Consider the following 18825-nt stretch of genomic DNA (forward strand, 5'->3'; position numbering starts at 1 on the left):
TTTTTTTTTAAAGATTTTATTTATTTATTTGAGACAGAGAGAATGAGAGACAGAGAGCATGAGAGGGAGGAGGGTCAGAGGGAGAAGCAGACTCCCTGCCGAGCAGGGAGCCCGATGCGGGACTCGATCCCGGGACTCCAGGATCATGACCTGAGCCGAAGGCAGTCGCCCAACCAACTGAGCCACCCAGGCGCCCCTGGCTGGTTCATTCTTGGCCTTTGTTTTCTGATTTCCTGCTTACTGCAGGGTAATTGGTATTTCGGTGACGGGTGCAATAGTGACTTGAAAATCGTTACCAAGTTTCTCTGTACAGTGCACCCGATGGAAGATTTCCACCCTTTGCTTTTCATGAAAATGGGGGCGGAATACTTTTGGACAGTCTGCGTGTGAGACAGTTTGTGGTCTCCCTCGTGGCTGGTCTTCCCCCCATGTGTTGTTTGCCAAGGCCCAGCCTCCCCTCCCTGCCCTTCGGCCGGCTCCTCTCTGCGGTGCTCCTCCCTGCTGCTCCCCACCTCTGCTGCGGGATCCTCAGGCTCCGGATTGGCGGGGGGACCACTCTTGTTTGTCTGCTTGTTTCTCTTTCTAATCCACTGCTAACTGGTGCTCTTGCAAAAGACAAAGTGTCCCGACACTGCCAATTGCTATAGAAGTTTCTGAACACTGGTGTGAAGACAGACCAGCGCTGGTCGGTGGACACACTGGAACAGCGCTGCGGCACTCTGTGTCCCTGAGGCCCCTCACCCTCCAGGTGGACAAAGCAGCTTTCTCTGAATGCTGCAGAACACTGAGAACTTTCCCCCTTGTAACTCTTCTTGCCCTTGGTCCGAATAGTCTTTGCTATCCCGTTGATCTGAGATCGTTTCTCAGTGTTCCTCTGTTAACGTCTTTCCAGCAGATCTGTAAGCTTCTTGATAGCGAACACCCATCTTGTCCGGCACCTGGGAGGCATTAATTCATAGCAGATTGTTCTCTGTGTGGGTTGGGTGTCATAGCCGGGTTGCTTTTTAATTATTCTTTGTGTCAGGAATATCTAGAGTGTAGCCCATACTCATTTCTCTGCCGTACCCCTTGACCCTTAATGATTTTTTTAAAAGAAGATACGTGGTTCTCCTTATCATAGAGAAAATCTAAAAAGAACACAGTTTATAATGGCGGACATTCAGGAAAAGAGCCTTAGTACGAGTCAGACCACTTAGTTCACAAGTAATTGCAGTTTAACGGAAGTTGGTCGAAAGTACCAGTACTGGCTTTTACTGAGCTCCGAACCTCAAAGTAAAAGAGGTAGTTTTGGGGCGCCTGGCTGCCTCAGTCGGTGGAGCATGCAACTCTTGATCTTGGTTGTGAGTTCGAGCCCCACGTTGGGTATGGAGATTACTAAAAAAATAAACTTTATAATGAGGTGGTTTTGCCATTTGAGGGACAAGAACGTGCATGTAAATAAGGTCTACTTTCTCCCATGGCTGCCGCCTCTCTTCCAGGTCCTTTCCTGCTACCTTGCTACCAGGTGGGCAGCCAGCCCAGCACAGCCATGTTTCACAGCGAAGAAAATGGGTCGAAAGGAATGGATCCGTTGGTCCTTATTGATGCAATCGCTATTTGTATGGCATATGAAGAGAAGGAACTTTGCAAGATTGGGGAGGTGGCCCTGGCTGTCATATTTGATGTTGCAAGTATCATCCTGGGCTCAAAGGAGAGGGTAAGGAAGGGCTGAGGAGTATCTGCTATTTGGGGCATATTGGTGCCTGTGGGTAGTCATTCTAGAAACTGGTTACCCGGAGTGGGGATAACAGGACGGTGTGTCTGTGTTTTCTCCCCAGGCGTGCCAGTTGCCTCTGTTCTCCTACATCGTCGAGCGCTTGTGCGCCTGTTGCTATGAGCAGGCCTGGTATGCAAAGCTGGGGGGTGTGGTGTCCATTAAGTTCCTCATGGAGCGGCTGCCTCTCACTTGGGTTCTCCAGAACCAGCAGACGTTCCTCAAAGCGCTTCTCTTTGTCATGATGGACTTGACTGGAGAGGTAGGTGATGGGTGACCCCAAACCGAACCAAGCGGTTCCTAAAGCTGATTTGCCTACAGAATAGTTAGTATGAGGCAGTTCTGCCCACACGCACTCCTAGAAGCCTAGATTTCATTACAGCATCTTTAATACGAGGACAGAACAGGACCCCATAGGCTTCCCTGGTTATCTGAGTATCTGTCTGCGTTGATAAAGAACTGTCACAGACCAGAGCACTTAACACGGTACATCTGTAGAGGGAAGTAATCCTACTCACTCTTGCCGTGGGGCTAAATAGTGCACGTGCTGCAGGAGTTTCTCAGGAAGTTGCATTCTTCATGAAGCTGTGCGCAAGTATAACTCAAATCGAATGTGGTAGGCCTTGCCGGCTTATTCATTTGGGAAATACAAGGAGTTTGTCTGGATCCCCATTTTCTTTTCTGAGTGACATACAGGAATGCTAAGGTGATTTAGCCACTGAAGTACTGTATGAAGGTTAGGAAGTAGCCTTGTTAAATTAGCTCACCTGGGGCGGGGTGGGGGGGTGGACCCACAGTGAATGACCCTTTCATTCTAAGGAGTCCCTCACCTGCAGGTTTCCAATGGGGCCGTCGCCATGGCAAAGACCACCCTAGAACAGCTTCTGATGAGATGCGCGACACCTTTAAAGGATGAGGAGAGAGCCGAAGAGATCGTGGCAGCTCAGGAGAAGTCCTTTCATCATGTGACGCATGACTTGGTTCGAGAAGTCACCTCTCCAAATTCCACTGTGAGAAAACAGGCCATGCATTCACTGCAGGTCTTGGCCCAGGTCACTGGAAAGAGTGTCACTGTGATCATGGAACCCCATAAAGAGGTGAGATTTCTGTCCCTGGAACTAGGATATTTGAGCAATACTTTTGAGACCTTTTTTCTTCAAATCTGACTTGGAGAGGACATGTAATTTGTAATTTCGTGTCCACTTTACAAGGCGCTACCGTACGTGCTCCCTTTGACCTCAGATACGCAGAAAGCAATGTCCTGGTATCAGCGGCTACATCCATAGTCGTCAGCATCAAAAGAACAGAAGGCTGGCTGCCTGGGTCTCTGTAGCCCCAGTCTGGTCGCTCTTTTCTTTTTTCTTTTTTTTTTTTTCCTCAAAGATTTTATTTATTTATTTGAGAGAGAGAGTGAGAGAGAGAAAGAGCACAAGAGGGGGGAACGGGAGAGGGAGAAGTAGATTCCCTGCCGAGCATGACCTGAGCCGAAGGCAGTCGCTTAACCAACTGAGCCACCCAGGCGCCCTGGTCGCTCTTTTCTTATGTCGTTTGAGAGCGGTTACTCGGGAGACTTAGTTCAGTGTATCTGACACGTTGCTATCCACCAGCCAGTTTTAGCACATGGAATGTGCCCTCCCTTGCCGCACTAAAGGGACATCATAACTTTTCATCTCACGGTTTCCAGCCTGATAGTTGTTTTAAGATATTGTGGTGAGCAGTGTTTGCTCTTTAAGGGATGGCTGGTTGGTAGTGCTTCCTCCTTGCCTCCCCCAGGTCCTCCAGGATATGGTCCCGCCGAAGAAGCATTTGCTCAGACATCAGCCTGCCAATGCGCAGATTGGCCTGATGGAGGGAAACACGTTCTGCACCACATTGCAGCCCAGGCTCTTCACAATGGATCTTAACGTGGTGGAGCATAAGGTGTTCTACACAGAGGTAGGGGGGTGGTGGTGCGGCGTGGTGTGGATGGTGATGACGTGTGTCTGGTAACCTGTCTCTGTGCACGAAGACTGGTCAGGCAGCACTCAGAGAAGGCACGGGTGATGACCCCAGGTAACCAGCCCTAACTTGGCACAGCGCCCTGCGCAGGTATGTGATAGGAGGTAGGCCTGCTGACTGGAGAGGTTCCACCAGACATGGCTGTGTTTGGAGTGCTTAGAGCTCTGGTAGCCTTCTCCAGGGCACCTTGCTCTGCAGAGCCCTAAGGATGTAATCTGGAGAAAGATGGACTCTCCGCTTTGATCACTGTCATCAGCTGGTGCCCAGAATAAGACTGGCTCAGGGAACGTGCCAGTGTATTGAACGTATTTGTCACTTAAGAATGTGTCGTGTGCTGTTGAGAACTGACTTCACATGAATGCCATTATTTAGCTCTGACAGCTCTTCGGGAACTATAGATACCGATTATTCTCGTTTGGGGCAATGGCAGATGGTATCCTATAGGTGTTTCTGTCTGTAAACATTCTAGTATGGGGTGACATTAGAGAGAAATAGATTGAACTGTAGATACAGTCAAATTCCACTAAGCATTAATTCGTAGAATACAGTAATGGTCTCTTGATCAGTCCCAGTGTGAAATTTTTTTAAGACCTAAGTCCTACGCTGGAGGCATTATCAGAATAAGCTGAAGTAAAAGTCATAAGGAGGCAAGTTCTTCTGATCCACACTAAGTTTGAATTTCCAATTATGAAAAATTTGCCTCTTGAGTTTTTAAGTCCTGTGTATTTGCCTGGACATAGAATCCTATGATCACGTGGTCTAGCTTTGCTCTTTTATACCTTGTTGTAGCCCTTGTGTAAGAGTCATAGTTCATATGACCTGAGAGAGGTTCTAGGAGAGCCACTGGAGAATGGGAGGAAGTCTGCCTTTGGTGGTTCCAGAGGCAGATGTGTTTTAACCTATGTGGAAAATTCCTCACTATGCTTAAGACCAGAACCTGGTAGTGTTAAGTGATAAATCTAAGGGAGTGCAGCTGGTTTCCCAAGTGTTTATCAGTGCATTAGCTGCATCAGAACACGTGAGGGTCCTTTTAAAAGTAGAGACTCCTGAGTCCTCTCCCTGGAGGTTTAGGGTCAGACCGACCGACGGACCATCTACAAGTGTCCCAGGTGACTCTGGTGTATGCTCTCACTCTGTCTAGAGGGAGCTACAGACACAGATGTCTGTCTACACTTGTGGGCACGCACACCCGGTTTATATAGGAGGAGAGTAGTAGTGATGGAGTGGAGTAGGGTGGTGGCCTGAAGTGCTTTTTAGTATATGTCCTTTTTTTGAAATCTTTTACTAAGTAGGAATCTTTAAGGGAAAAAAGGTAACGGTAAAGTTTATACCATTTTCCCAGGATGTAAATAGAAGGGGAAAACAGTAATAGAACAACATATATGATATTTTGTGTATTAGATGTATTAGTATATACTGGGGTGTGATAAAATGTCCAGAAAGATAGCCACAGGAATCTGTGAGTTACGATATTCTCGGTGACTTTCAACTCCTTTCTTTATACTTTTCTGTCCTTGGGGAAAGTATTACGTCTCCAGGATTGAATTACAGCACGTGTTTGTTGAACACTGGCCCATGGCACTGGGAAGCAGCTCTGAATAAGGAGGGAGACGTAGCTGCCATCATATTTGCAGTTCAAGTGATCCCCTGGGTCGAGAAACAGTGTTAATGGTGTCAGAGTGGGTGAGAAAGTATCTAAGAATTTATTTCACTCATGAGGTTGACGGAGTTTGCTTTAGAAGGAAGCTGTGTCACATTCGGTACTAAATTCCCTAGGGTTTGAGTTTAGTTTGTCAGTTGTTAATTGTGTTGTGTGTGGGTAAGATTGCTGTGTTCTGTTATTTTCAAGGTTACTGTGTCTTCACAGTAGGAGCTGGCTAAATTAAATAATTTTATCTTTTACAGCTATTAAATTTGTGTGAGGCTGAAGACTCTGCTTTAACAAAGCTGCCCTGTTACAAGAGTCTTCCGTCACTTGTACCTTTGCGAATTGCAGCATTAAGTAAGTTCATATGAATTAAGTCTGAAACGAGTCACGGGTACGAAGGTGCAAGGAGGCAGTGGCCTTTTGGGGGGTTTTATTATTTTTATTTTTTTATTTTTTTTAAAGATTTTTATTTGATAGAGATAGCGAGAGGGGGAACACTAGCAGAAGGAGTGGGAGAGGGAGAAGCAGGCTTCCTGCTGAGCAGGGAGCCCGATGCGGGACTTGATCCCAGGACCCTGGGACCATGACCTGAGCCGAAGGCAGACGCTTAACGACTGAGCCACCCAGGCGCCCTGGGGGGTTTTATTTTTTTATGTTCTTTTAAGGTGGGATAATTATGTTTGTGTATTTGTCAAATGATATAATGAGATGTCAGTGGATTATATAGATGGTTAGGATTTAAACAATTGTTTACTCTTACAAACTATGTATTTTACTTTATAGTAATTAACTCTAAATGCTGTAGCTCACTGATGAATCTAACACTCTAGTTGAAGAAAGTAGTCCTAGCGTTCATTTGTTGCCAGTTTCGCCCAAATCGGGAGTATATGGGAAGATCTACTACAACCTTCATAGGGTTTTCAGTGGTTCGGTAGCATTTGAGAATCCTGCTGTCCTTTAGGCTTTCATGAGCAATGTCAGCTACATTGTTGAATTTTTACTCACTTGAATTTTACTTGCTTAGAAGCATCAGTCCCCCCCCCCCCTACTTTTTCTTTTTTTGGTGGATAAATACCCAGTACAAGTTTTTTTAGTTGGCTTGGTCTCTTGCTTTGTTGGTTTTTATACTCTACGTGAAATGTTGCCAGAATCCTCCTTGAATTAGAGGTGGAGGAGCTGAGAGGCAGATCGTAATACCTGCTCGAGCGCGGGGCTGGGGTGTGGAAGCCACAGCAGGTGGGAGGGAGGGAGGGAGGGAGGCTTGCTCTCCGCAGCCAAGTTTGGCAGCTTCTTTCTTCAGTGGGGATTCCTTTCTTCCGGCACCTCTCATGTAGTCCTATTGGCTAATACGGGCATTGCTCTTGGGCAGGTATTATCTCTGAGCTAACAGAGAGGATTAAGCCTTTAACCCCCCACGTTGGGAGGAGGCTGCCTGATGAGACACGGATAGTGGAGGAGAAGCCAGGCTGCGTGTGTGTGTGTTCCCTCAGCACCAGAGTTCAAAGCCAGCCCTCTGTGTCACTTCAGTGCGCATCTGCCCGCAGCTCAGCCATCCTCTCGCCCTGTGTGGGGATGTCTTAAGGAAGGGGTGTCACTGGGTGCCCCCTCTTTAACCCTCCAGCCCTTCTTTTATCTGGATGGGGTAATATCTATCATGGCCTTTCTGACAGGCTGTTGACTTCCCTCTTAGATAACACTGAACACATGCATTAGGACACCATGTGTTCTTTGGTCTTTCTCAAGGCCAGACACTTGGGAAGTGGGTCAGTGATTGATACTTGGTGTTGGTTGGTAAGAGCCTTTAGACGAGGAAATTGTTCATATGTTTTTCAGGTTAATAATGAAATTGTATTGATCTCTCTCCCTAAAGATGCACTTGCTGCCTGCAATTACCTTCCTCAGTCCAGGGAGAAGATCATCGCCGCACTCTTCAAAGCCCTGAATTCTACAAACAGCGAGCTGCAGGAGGCCGGAGAAGCCTGCATGAGAAAGGTGAGTGAGTGGCGTGTGCGTGCGAACGCGCGTGTGTTCTGTCTCCGGGGTTCTTCCTGTTTACCTGGTTTGTACGCCTAGAAGGCGGCCTCGCGTGAACACACACTGGATTCCAATACTGTCTCCGCTTGTTTCCTAGTCACGCTGAGCCTTTTTTAAATATTCAACAGTAATGACTAGGCTTCATTTCATCATAAACTTTTGGAATGTACGTGGTTAACATCCCACAAACTTGCTGCTAGAGCTGAATGAGTTTATTATAAAGTATGTTCTCTTGTCTATTTTCCTTTGTAACTTTTCTTTTTAAATAGTTTTTGGAAGGTGCTACCATAGAAGTAGATCAAATCCATACGCATATGCGGCCTTTGTTGATGATGCTGGGGGATTATCGAAGCTTGACGCTGAATGTCGTGAATCGTCTCACTTCCGTTACCAGGCTCTTCCCAAACTCCTTCAATGATAAATTTTGTGATCAGATGATGGTAAGTCAAGTGCATTTAAACATAGTTTGTAATCAACCTGAAATTTTAGCTTATTTTTTTTTTAGGTAAGTAATATATATGTGTGTGTATATATATATATATATATGTGGTTTAAAATTCAGGAAGTGTGAAAAGCGTACGTGAAAGTCTCCCGTCCCTGAACTCCAGCAGCCCACCTCCCCTTCCTGGGGAACATCCAGTGTTAATGGTTTCCTGTATGTCTATCTAGAGATGTTTTACATTTGTAGTAGGACATACGTATATTCTTTTCCTCAGAAGGAAGCACCATATACACACAGTTCCTTTTCTATTGACTACTCATCATTTCAGATCAGAACATGAAGTGCTTCTTCCGTCTGTCTCGTGGCTATATAATATTTCAGTACGTGGACATGCCAAAATTCATTTCACCATTCCCCCACTGACTAGCATCTAGATTACTCCCAATCTTTTGCTATTATAGACAGTGATGTAGTGAAAAACGTGTAAGAACTTTAGAAGTCTTTACGGTTTTTAAAATTACCAAGGAAGTAATTATGCAAATAAAATACCTGTTTGACACTGTTTAAATTTGAAGTATAAACAGATGCAGGAGATTCAGCTGTTAACTTTCTTATGCAGTCGTTCAGTTTTGCTTCTGGTAAGTAGATGTTTATAAATAACTTAGGATTTCAGGGTAAGTGACTGCAAACGTGCACGTACTTTTCATGCTTATGTTTCTCAAGTGGCCTCTGGCCGTTTACACATCTCAGGGTCCTGAAGGTATTTGTTTCGGTAACTGCAGTACGCGTAGTGTGTGTGGAGTGCAAATCTATGGCTGTGTGAGGACCACACAGCTCTTTACCTCACATACGGTTTCTTCGTATCTGCAGACACCTAAGAAGGGAACAGTGACCAAAACACCTAACTGGGAGTTGGCAGTCTTAAGGTTGGCCCTAAAAATTGTAGCTGATGCCCTATTAGAGTGTTACTGGGAAACGGTATTCCGTGGAAGTAAGTTTTCCGAATCGAAAGTCTCCTTGCTCTTTAGCTTCCACATGTGTGTAACACACACGCCCTTTTAGTGTCCGCGCACACACACCTTCACAGGTGTGGTCACGGTCACTTCCTGACGCGAGCACATCAGATCCGTGCTTCATCTGCCATCATGCCGCAGCTCTCGGTGCTTGCAGTGTGAGACCCACGCTGTGTTCCACATGGCCCGGCCTTGTCATTTGCATCTCTTCCCTCTCCACTGCCATTTCTTGCTGCCTTCTCCTGCCTGCCGGAGGCGACGTGTTGCCGGCTAGTTGGTTGGCTCACCGCCAGGCTGACCCTTCACATTTGCTGTGAGCTGGGAATTCATTCAGCGCATGTTGTTGCCCAGAATTTTTAGAGTCGTCTGAAGAGACTGCTCTACTACCTTAGAGTCGTCGTTTCTGACGTAGGCCAGGAGTCTTTTCTCCCTACAGTGAAGTCCGGGGGTTTGTGTGTCCAGTTTGTTGAGGGGACTTTTTCCCCCTTTTCTGGCATGAGAGCTGTTTTCAGAAGGGTTAAAATTTCTCTGAAAGCAGAGAGTGTTGACATACTTGGATAAAGAAGGACTGAGTTGCCGTTTGTCCAGCCATTTTCCTCTGGTCCCCACCTTGCCCGGGTCCAGCCCAGGGTCTATGCCGATGGGGGTCTTCTGATGTGTCTCGTGCCCGCCGCACTTGGGCAAGGGTGGGGCGGCAGTCAGGCACACATTGGCCCTTTTGAGTCCTGTTCTTTAGAGCCGTGCTCGATCACCGAGCCTTTGTTTTCCCGCATATGATATGTTTTGAGGTTAACAGCTCAAGCCTTCAGCATAATTTTAAGAGCTAAGACACCCTGCTGTGTAGGATGGGCATTCATGAAAACAACCCTGATAATTTGCCTTTTTAAAAATGTGAACTGCTGGACATTTGACTTTCAAGTCTCTCGTGGTTATTTGCCGTGGATAGCTCCTTATTGAGCTAGAAGTGAATTTATATACAATTTAGTGTTATTTTTTTCCGTTGGGGCATCTGAAAGCAGAGTGAATAGGGAATGCAGCTGGCTGCTTCTTTCGCCTTTAGTTTTGTTCCTCTCTTATCTTTGGTAGAGTAGCTGTTGTAGTAAGATAAGAGTTTCATGAACCTAGATCTTGGTGATTGTTAATATCTTTCCAGGAATTTTACTGGCAAATAGCTTAATGTACTTAGTTTCTTTGAAAGCATGTATATTTTAGTGTTTTTCAATGTGTGTTCTTTGGAACACTGGCCCAGTAAGTGTTTAGATGGATTTAAGTCATCTGTCCCCAAGCCTCTTTGACCATGGAGTTCTTTTTAAAACAACTAGTTAACTTCCTGTAGGGCTTCAGTATGTGAAGAACAAGTTTGGACAGTGGGGGAAGTGAAGGTAGTTCTGTTGTTTGGATAGTCTTGTGGTTTTACCTGTAGGCTCTGAGTGCTTATCTGCCAGGTTTTGCCGGACACCAAGGCTAGGAGCCTGGCTGCCGCGTGCCCCGGTCATACCAGAGTCGCTCTGGCCTCAGGGATCTCTCTTCTCGTGCTCTTGCCATAGAACGCAGAGTCTTATCACATAACAATTGCCCTGGTTCTGCACAGAAGGGAATTGCTTCCTGTTCGCACTCATTTGTGCAGCCTCTGACCAAATGGGATCCGTGCTCATCTCACCGGCCCATCCCGCACGCCCCCCTTGTGCCCACTACTCCTTAGCCATATACAGCGGCCAGCTTTCCTGTTGGTGGCTTCAGGGCCTTTGCGTCTCCTTTTCTCTGCCTGGTGTGCTTGAGCTTCTGGAGAGTCTGCCTCAGCAGGGCTGTCCCTGACCTTGACCCCCTTCTCCAGCTGATTCCCGTTCCTCTTTCACAACCCTTACCGTGACTGTGTATTTCACCTGGTTCTCCCCACTGGAAACTGAGCTGGAACGAGGCTAGGGATGATGTCCGCCTGCTCCCCTTTCCCCCCGGGGGCCTGGCCTGGTGCCTGGCTCCTCGAGGCTCTCCATGAACAGGTGCAGCGCAAAGTAAGGTGGCCATAGGAGCACAGCAGTAAAATGCCAGCATCGGAATGGCCAGGTTTCAGGACGTTTTCTGTGACATCAGGGTCAATTCAGCCTTCTGCTCATGCAACATGAGGCAAATGCCCGTCATTCCCTCTAGTTCAGTGGTTGGGCTGTTTCAAATTTGAACACTGCCATCCTCATATCGACTATGATGGGAAATAATGATTACCTATGAATTTTCATTTAAGAACAGCATGGAATTGAACTGATCACGTGTGAGGGGAAGATGTCTAAGGATGTTGTTTTTTTCAACAGCAACATCTACGAAAGTGGATGGAAGTGGTGGTCCTCACCCACAAAGGGGGCCAGAGGAGCGACGGAAACGTGAGTGACTTGTTTGTTTCTGGGAAGGGCAGCCGCGCCCGGCACTGCTGTTTGCAATGTTAATATCGGAGCAGTGCTTTTAACTAAAATACCGGTCAGAAACCCAGTTTATGTGATTCTAGTTGTGTAAATTGTTGAACATCTTTTACTAGCATTACTTTTGCATTTATTTTTCTTAATTATTGAACATTCTTTTTTGTGTTTCTTTGAAATCTCCTTTGTTCACCTTAATACGTTTTTGTTGACGAGAATTCTGGAAAGCTTGAAATGTTAGTATTTTAATTTTACTGGTTTTGCTGTAAAGTGTATAAAGTATGTTTTCTAGAATGTTCTTGGCAGCTGCTGTTTGCATGGTGGTGCATTCCTCAGCTGTGGTTTCCCATGGCTTCCCATCATCACTGCCTCATGAAACTGAGTGTAGGTTTCAGGACTTCAGACACTGAGGATAATGTAGCAAAGCATCACATAAATACTGGCATGTATGTTGACGGGTCCGATTCCCCCACCCCAACTGTTTGCCAAAAATCAAACGGCCAGGACTTCAAAACACATTTTTACGGCTTTAAGGGAAAACTACTTTAAATTTTTTTACGTGTCTGATGTTGGTCATTTTAAGACTTCACTCTTAAAAATAATGGTTTTTGCTGTTTTGAATCTAATTTGTATATGTTAATATTTGTTTAAAATACTTTTTAAGTTGATGACTGTCCTATCGGTAGGATCGTGTTTTCCCTAAGGTCCTGTTACACCTGGTGAAATTGTACAGCAGTGTCCTAACGAGGGGATGCTCTAGCTCTTCAGGGGCATAATCAACATGGCTTTTTGTCTTCCTGTGCGTATTTGTTGGATGCTGTGTTTCATCCCAACTTGGATTTTTTTTTTTTTGGCTTTATTATGCTTTGTTTTGGCCATTCTGTGTCAAGGTGTTTTGTTTATGTAAGTCTCAATTCCTGCTGCTTCTAAAAACAGCCAACTAAGCAAAACTAAACCAGGATTTTACACTTTTTTTAGGAATGTTATACCACCATGACCTCTTTGAAGGTTTGTTATTCATACACACAGGGAAAAACCAGGAACTCTTCATGGGGGAGAGCAGAGTGTATGTTCAAAGCTTAAACTCTTGGGAGTAGGTACAGATGCCTCTGTGCTTTTCCTCCCCATCTCTCATCCGCTAGGTATTTTTGCTCTGAATTTTATATTTGTTTTATAATCTGTTAATTCTCTGAAACACACGGTTAGTTCTAGAATAAATATTTAACAGTCTCTAGGGGGCAAGTGAATGATTTCCATTAGATCAGAAAGATTCCATCAACGTTTACAGCAGGTTATTCGGAGTGCTCCTTGGATGGGGCAGGGGCAGTGGGCAGGAGACGGAGCTGTGGGCACCAGGAAGTCCTCCAGCTCCTGCAGAAACGTGTCATGACCATCATAGGAGTCCACTTCCTGACCGGCCTGGGAACACCCAGCTCTGTGGGGGTGGCCTCAGGCTGTGGTGTTTGGGCAGCATGCCCGCAGTTTCATCACCTCAGCCCAGGGTCAAGCTGCCGTTCTGCTCTTGAGCTCTGATCGTTTTTTATGGATGTTGTTCAGTATTGGGAATGGATCTTAGATCATAGTTTGTCCCCATTTGGTTGAATCCCCAAATGATATTACATGATTAAGAACCTGCAACTGCAGACATGTTAAATAGTCGACTGTTTATAAGAAAACAAATACAAGCTTTTCTGTGATGCTGGGTACCCTGATGATCAGAGCTTTGCACGAGCACCACGTTTAGGAAGGTTTGCCGTTTTAGCGTTACGCTCCCAGGGGAGAATGCCTGACCCCTTGCTGTGCCGTGTCTGTGTGCATACACAGCTTCACTTCCCAAAATAACCCAGCTATCTGTGGGTGGCATCATGGCCTGAGGGTTCTTCCGGGTGTGGGGGCCTCACACATGCCCGGTTAAGGGGGCTGAACCACCTGGTACTCTCCAGATTTCTGCTGGGAAAGAGGAAGAAAGTTTCTTTAATGTCCGCGCTGCACATAAAGATCGTAACTTACTCGAAACAAAAACAGATTTTTAAATGTATTTGCTTACAACAGTTTCTCCCCCTGGGCAAGAATTCCGAAATTCCTGCTTTTTAAATTTGATTTAGGGAAGGGATGTATGCTATTCTACACTATCTGAAGGGCTCTGTTTTGACATCTGAAGGGTGGAAGGTGTACTTTTTTTGCTGTTGAGCATTTGTTAATTATTGTGTGCTTTTTGATAATTGTCTTTACTGTCTTGTTTCCCCCAATAATCCTTACTGTGTATGAGTATATGGGAAGTTTTTATGTAAATAACATAAATAGAAAAAAGATGATTTTCCTCCCCATCCTCAGGAAAGCATTTCCGAGTGCGGGAGATGTTCCTTGTCTCCATTCTGTCAGTTTGAGGTGAGAACAACCCTATTAAAGTCAGTTTATGACTTGCACTGTGAAGAACAGTTTATATTTTCTTTTCTTTTCTTTTCTTTTTTACCTTTTTGTTGCCTTTTTTCATGCTGTAATTTTTGTTTTGGTTCAGCCTGCCATGGAAGGGGTAGAGGTGAGAATCTCAGTGGAGGTGCAGGAGGGGGTGTTGTTGTATTTGGTTTTGCTGTGACTTGTGGTTCTGTGGTGGACAGAGTGCGTTGTGCCTTGGAGTGCAGTGAGCCGTATCGTCTGTCTGTGGCAGAGTCGTATTAGTACCATTGCTGTGAACTGTCCGGATGCCACGCATGTTTCCTGTTAGGACGTTTTAAGCAAGATTCTAAGCTCTTTGGTTTTCTACATGTTCGAATTGCAATGTGTCAATACCGTTTAAGATTCAACTGGGTTTTGCTCTCAGAATGTTCGAATGAGCTCCTACATCTCACAACCTCTTGGGAGGAAACTACACAAAGAGTATTCTACCTGCTAGGAATTGGGAGGAGCTCTGTTTTCTTCCACACTCCTAAGTGCCTGCCTACCTGGAGTTTAAGACCTCATTGCCCCTCCGCGCCCAGTCCCCCGCATCTCTTGCACATACACACCACACCGATGTAGTCCCGACACTGGGACTTTGGACAAACCTGGAGCTTTCCCTCTGCTGTAAAATGGGGATGATAACATCCGTCGGTCCTGTCTTCCGGTGGTGTTGCGAAGACCAAAAGAAGTGATTTCTTGATTGCGCTTTGAAAACGAAAACCCATAATGCAAAAGTGCCATTATGAGCATGTTGTAATTTCAGAGTAGAGCTTGCTCTGTGTGCAGACCTGGAAATTCCGTAGAAGAGAACTCTCTTTTCTTCTTTCCCATTTTCTTCATAGAGGCATTCGGGGAAGTATTGCAGATGCTACTGGGATGTGGTCCCTCCTGACGAGTGTTTATCATCCCCATTTTACTGTGCTGAGTGTGACAGACCTCCTGTTGTGCACAAGGCAGGGTGGTACATCAGGGAGTCTTCCCTTCTCTGGCCATGGCTCTGGCCATGTGGGATCTCTTTGAATTGCAGATTCCAAACCATGGGAACTGCCACTGAGAACAGAACATTGGAACAAGAGCGATTGACCACTGAGCTGTTAGCACCTTAAAAAGTGCGGAAATCTTGGCATTTCACATTTTCCGTATGATTCAGTAGAGCAGTTTGCCAGCCTCATCTTCAGGCTTGGTTGACAAATACTTAGTACCATGGTCAGTCATTTATTTACACAATGTTTAATTTTCAGGATAAATATTTGAGAATGTTTTGAAGACTTTCTTTGTGCTAAGTTCTGAGGGCAGAAGAAGTCTGTGCCCTCAGAACTTAGGGTACCGGGAAGACCCCATGATGTCACAGCAAAGCGGGGGAATCGTTAACACTCTCACGGCCACAGGCATGCTCGTCCCCTCCTCCACGAGGGGCTGGTGCAGGCAACCCCGCAGCTCACTTCCAACACTTGGCCCTGTTCCTGAAAACAGACGCAGCCCAGTCACATCGGGGGCACACAGCTCCCTCTCCCCTCCATTGACAGGTGAAATCTGAACACCAAGGGCAGTTAGTTTCCTTGGGCCACAGCAGTAACCTGACATTGGTAAATTGTGGCTTTTTACATGTTAATTCTTTGCTTCTGGTGGCTAGCCTTGCGAATGTAGCTAGACCATAGTAGGGTCTGTAGTAATGTTGGTATCTCTAGCTGGCAAAATTAATTGGCCTATTTCGTAATTTCTGGTTTTCTTCATTAGGAAATGAAAATTTGTTCGGCAATTATAAACCTTTTTCACCTGATCCCAGCTGCACCTCAAACTCTGGTCAAGCCTTTGTTAGAGGTGGTGATGAAAACTGAACGGGCTATGTTGATTGAGGTAATGGTCAAACTCGGGGTTTCTCCTGATTCTTCCTCCGTCTGTTGGCTTGTGATGTTCTCACTTCGTTAGATTTTAGATGGACTAATCTAACAGCCTGAAGATGTTTGATGTTAATATTTGCTCATGGCTGTAGCACACTCCAGTTACGGAGGGGAGACATGCCTCCTCCTGCCATGGTAGGTCTTAGACCAACAAAGCCTCAAGCCCCGAGAAGACGCCGTTTCCCCCCATGTTTTCTAGGCTGGCAGTCCCTTCAGAGAGCCTCTGATCAAATTCTTGACACGGCACCCCTCACAGACGGTAGAGCTGTTCATGATGGAAGCTACACTGAATGATCCCCAGTGGAGCAGAATGTTTATGGTAGGCACGCGGGGAGCTGGAGTCAGGTGTCCCTGCAGACTCGTGTCAGCCAGTGTGCTCTGAAATCTGAAATTCCTATTTCACTGTTCAGCGCCTCGGCTTTATTTTTTTGGTCATGTGTCTGAGTGTTCGAAACATCACCGTTGTGTATGTGAAAAGTTTGAGTGGAGGTAGATCCTTCTTGAGGATTTTGGTGGTGGTGACGAATGAGCTGCCAGGATTTTGAAATCCATAATCACAAAGTGTTATTACTGCTAAGAAGCATTTTTTTTTAAAAGGGTGTTTATAGCGACTTTTTAGCCTGCCTAGGGAGATTTAGAAAGAGCCTTAGAATTCAGAACATCTAAACTTTTTGTGGGTTTTGACTAGCTTAAAATGGCTTGTTCTGTTTTGTTTTCAGAGTTTTTTAAAACACAAAGATGCCAGACCTCTGCGAGACGTGCTGGCAGCTAACCCCAACCGGTTCATCACTCTGTTGGTGCCCGGCGGCGCCCAGACCGCCGTTCGCCCCGGCTCCCCCAGCACTAGCACCATGCGCCTGGACCTTCAGTTTCAGGCCATCAAGGTAGCGTCTCGTCACTGAGCACCTGAAATCTTAAAAGTTTAGGCAAGACGCACAGAGAACCCTTTCAGTTCCCTAACCCTGTCGCTTCTTTGACAGATCATAAGTATCATAGTTAAAAACGATGACTCCTGGCTGGCCAATCAGCATTCTCTGGTGAGTCAGTTGAGACGTGTGTGGGTCAGCGAAACCTTTCAAGAAAGACACCGGAAAGAGAACATGGCTGCCACCAACTGGAAGGAGCCCAAGCTGCTGGCCTACTGTCTGCTGAATTACTGCAAGTGGGTGCATCCGTTTGTCTTCACGTCGAGTGACTTGTTCTGGCCTGCAGGCGAAACCAGAGCCTGTTTGGGAGTTTGGGCTGGGCTGTGGTTCACTGGCCACATGTAGTCACATTTGTTACAGAGAACAGACTGGGACTTTGAACTGTTTAAAGGCAACTCAGAGATCGTATGTGGCCGTGAAGCAGGCCGTGACCTAATCTGTTCTTGTTTGGCCCTGCAGAAGGAATTACGGAGATATAGAATTGCTATTCCAGCTGCTCCGGGCCTTCACGGGTCGTTTTCTCTGCAACATGACGTTCTTGAAGGAGTATATGGAGGAAGAGATTCCCAAAAATTACAACATTTCTCAAAAACGTGCCCTGTTTTTTCGCTTTGTGGACTTCAATGACCCCAACTTTGGTGACGAACTGAAAGCCAAGGTGAGTCCCACTGTGAGGCAGGGGGAGCTGTGGGCGTAGGAGCTCGTTTTCTAGGGAAGCGAGAGTACTGTTGGTGTTCTGCTGTGTCCACAGTGGTCTGGACTATTCGTGAGGAAAATGCCCTTGTTGAGGAGCACACGACAGATCCAGAGTGAACCGGTGTTGAGAAGTAGTTTGTTAGTGTCCTTGTGTTTAGAAAATGACTTATCAGACATGAGAAGAGTAGACAGACTGACGTCGCATTTCCTCCTGTTTCACTCTCCCTTTCCAGCCGACTGCTTGAGTAAAAGTCAGGATGATAAGTCACACCCTTGACTGAGCTCTAACTTCTCGGGTGCAAAGTGACCTGCTGGTGGTCCCACCCACCTTAGTAGAGAAATGAAGAGCATGGCTTTGCTTTTCCTCCTCCTTCATTTTTAAATTTCTTTGTAGGTTCTGCAGCATATCTTGAATCCTGCTTTCTTATACAGCTTTGAGAAGGGGGAAGGAGAACAGCTCTTAGGACCTCCCAATCCAGAAGGCGATAACCCGGAAAGCATCACCAGCGTGTTTATAACCAAGGTGGCGTCACTAATAATATGTTGGCACAAAAAGTAACTTAGCAGATGAGGGAGTGAGAGAGAATGTGTGCGTGTGAGTGTGTGAGCATGTGTGATGGGTTTGTTGAAAAACATATTTTCCTAAGGTTTTTATTTTTCATGCTTGCATTAATTTATAGTAGAGCATTTATAATTCTTACTGGTACAGTTTTAAAGGCAGCTTTACTTTAGGATGCATTGACTTTCCACACTAATAGAGTCCAGTGAGAAATAGAACATAGGTCAGTGAAAACTCAGATTATCAGAGTTATTTTGTAAAAACCCCTCTTGCTGGTCGTATTTGAAGTACAGTTCTCGTCTTTAGCTTTGCAAAAGAATCTACCAAAAATCAGTGGGAACATCAGACCGGGTCTGGTTGTCAGGTTCACGAAACCATGGCTGGCGGCAGTGACGTCTGAAGTTACCTTAGGTGTTAAAAGTCTCTGCGTTTTTACACTTGTGTTTCCAGTTTGCAGCAGGGGGGTGGTGTGTTTCTTTGAGAAATGCCCGCCCAGTGTGTTCCTCACGGGGCCTGTCCCGTGCACGGCAGGCCTTCGAACTTTGCCGGCGGGTGCCGTGTTTGCCTTGAGGTTGGTAGAGTGTTCTGTTCACACGTCGTTCCGCTGGCGTGCGTGAGCGACGGGCATTCCTCAGCAGCCTGCCACATATGCACGAATGCCCTTGGGAAGGACTCAGTTTCTCACCACTTGGTCGCTGTTCCGTCCTGGGGTCCAGGTGGAGGGGACTGTTCTCACTGGCAGTTTATTGGTCCTTACATAGTCTTTGTCCCTAAAGACAAGCCTCCTTCCTGCAGTTTTCACCCCAGCTTTACCCTCTCTAGGAATGCGAGCTGAGCCCAAGGGATCTTTGTGAGTCCCCATGCTGGTATTTGCTTTATTCTGGGCAACTGTGGGGAGATGGTCACCCAGACGCGGCCCCTTCCCCCGTGCTCCCTTCTCTAGACTGTCTTTTGGGTCGGATGCTGCTGACGCGGCATCAAGTGAGGAGCTGGGATTTGAGTGTCGGA

General features: G+C 46.2%; 1 protein-coding gene across 8 annotated transcripts in view; it reads left to right on the plus strand.

Annotated features, from left to right (window-relative positions):
• Positions 1-18825, plus strand: part of TRRAP (transformation/transcription domain associated protein) — a 112216-nt gene that overhangs the window by 37658 nt on the left and 55733 nt on the right. For 5 of the 8 annotated variants that reach the window (XM_081819311.1, XM_081819314.1, XM_081819313.1 and 2 more), the window contains exons 24-37: positions 1479-1696; positions 1818-2015; positions 2590-2850; positions 3527-3688; positions 5657-5753; positions 7270-7391; positions 7703-7873; positions 11195-11263; positions 15473-15592; positions 15836-15955; positions 16356-16520; positions 16617-16798; positions 17022-17220; positions 17653-17781. In XM_081819311.1, coding sequence (XP_081675437.1) covers positions 1479-1696; positions 1818-2015; positions 2590-2850; positions 3527-3688; positions 5657-5753; positions 7270-7391; positions 7703-7873; positions 11195-11263; positions 15473-15592; positions 15836-15955; positions 16356-16520; positions 16617-16798; positions 17022-17220; positions 17653-17781 — 2213 coding nt within the window. Of the gene's footprint in view, positions 1-1478; positions 1697-1817; positions 2016-2589; positions 2851-3526; positions 3689-5656; positions 5754-7269; positions 7392-7702; positions 7874-11194; positions 11264-13630; positions 13685-13814; positions 13836-15472; positions 15593-15835; positions 15956-16355; positions 16521-16616; positions 16799-17021; positions 17221-17652; positions 17782-18825 lie in introns of all 8 variants that reach the window. The other 3 variants (XM_081819309.1, XM_081819312.1, XM_081819310.1) reach the window with 2 other exon arrangements.

This window comes from Leptonychotes weddellii, chromosome 5 (genome assembly GCF_054177405.1).
Source record: "Leptonychotes weddellii isolate Sample4059 chromosome 5, ASM5417740v2, whole genome shotgun sequence".
Taxonomy (NCBI): domain Eukaryota; kingdom Metazoa; phylum Chordata; class Mammalia; order Carnivora; family Phocidae; genus Leptonychotes; species Leptonychotes weddellii.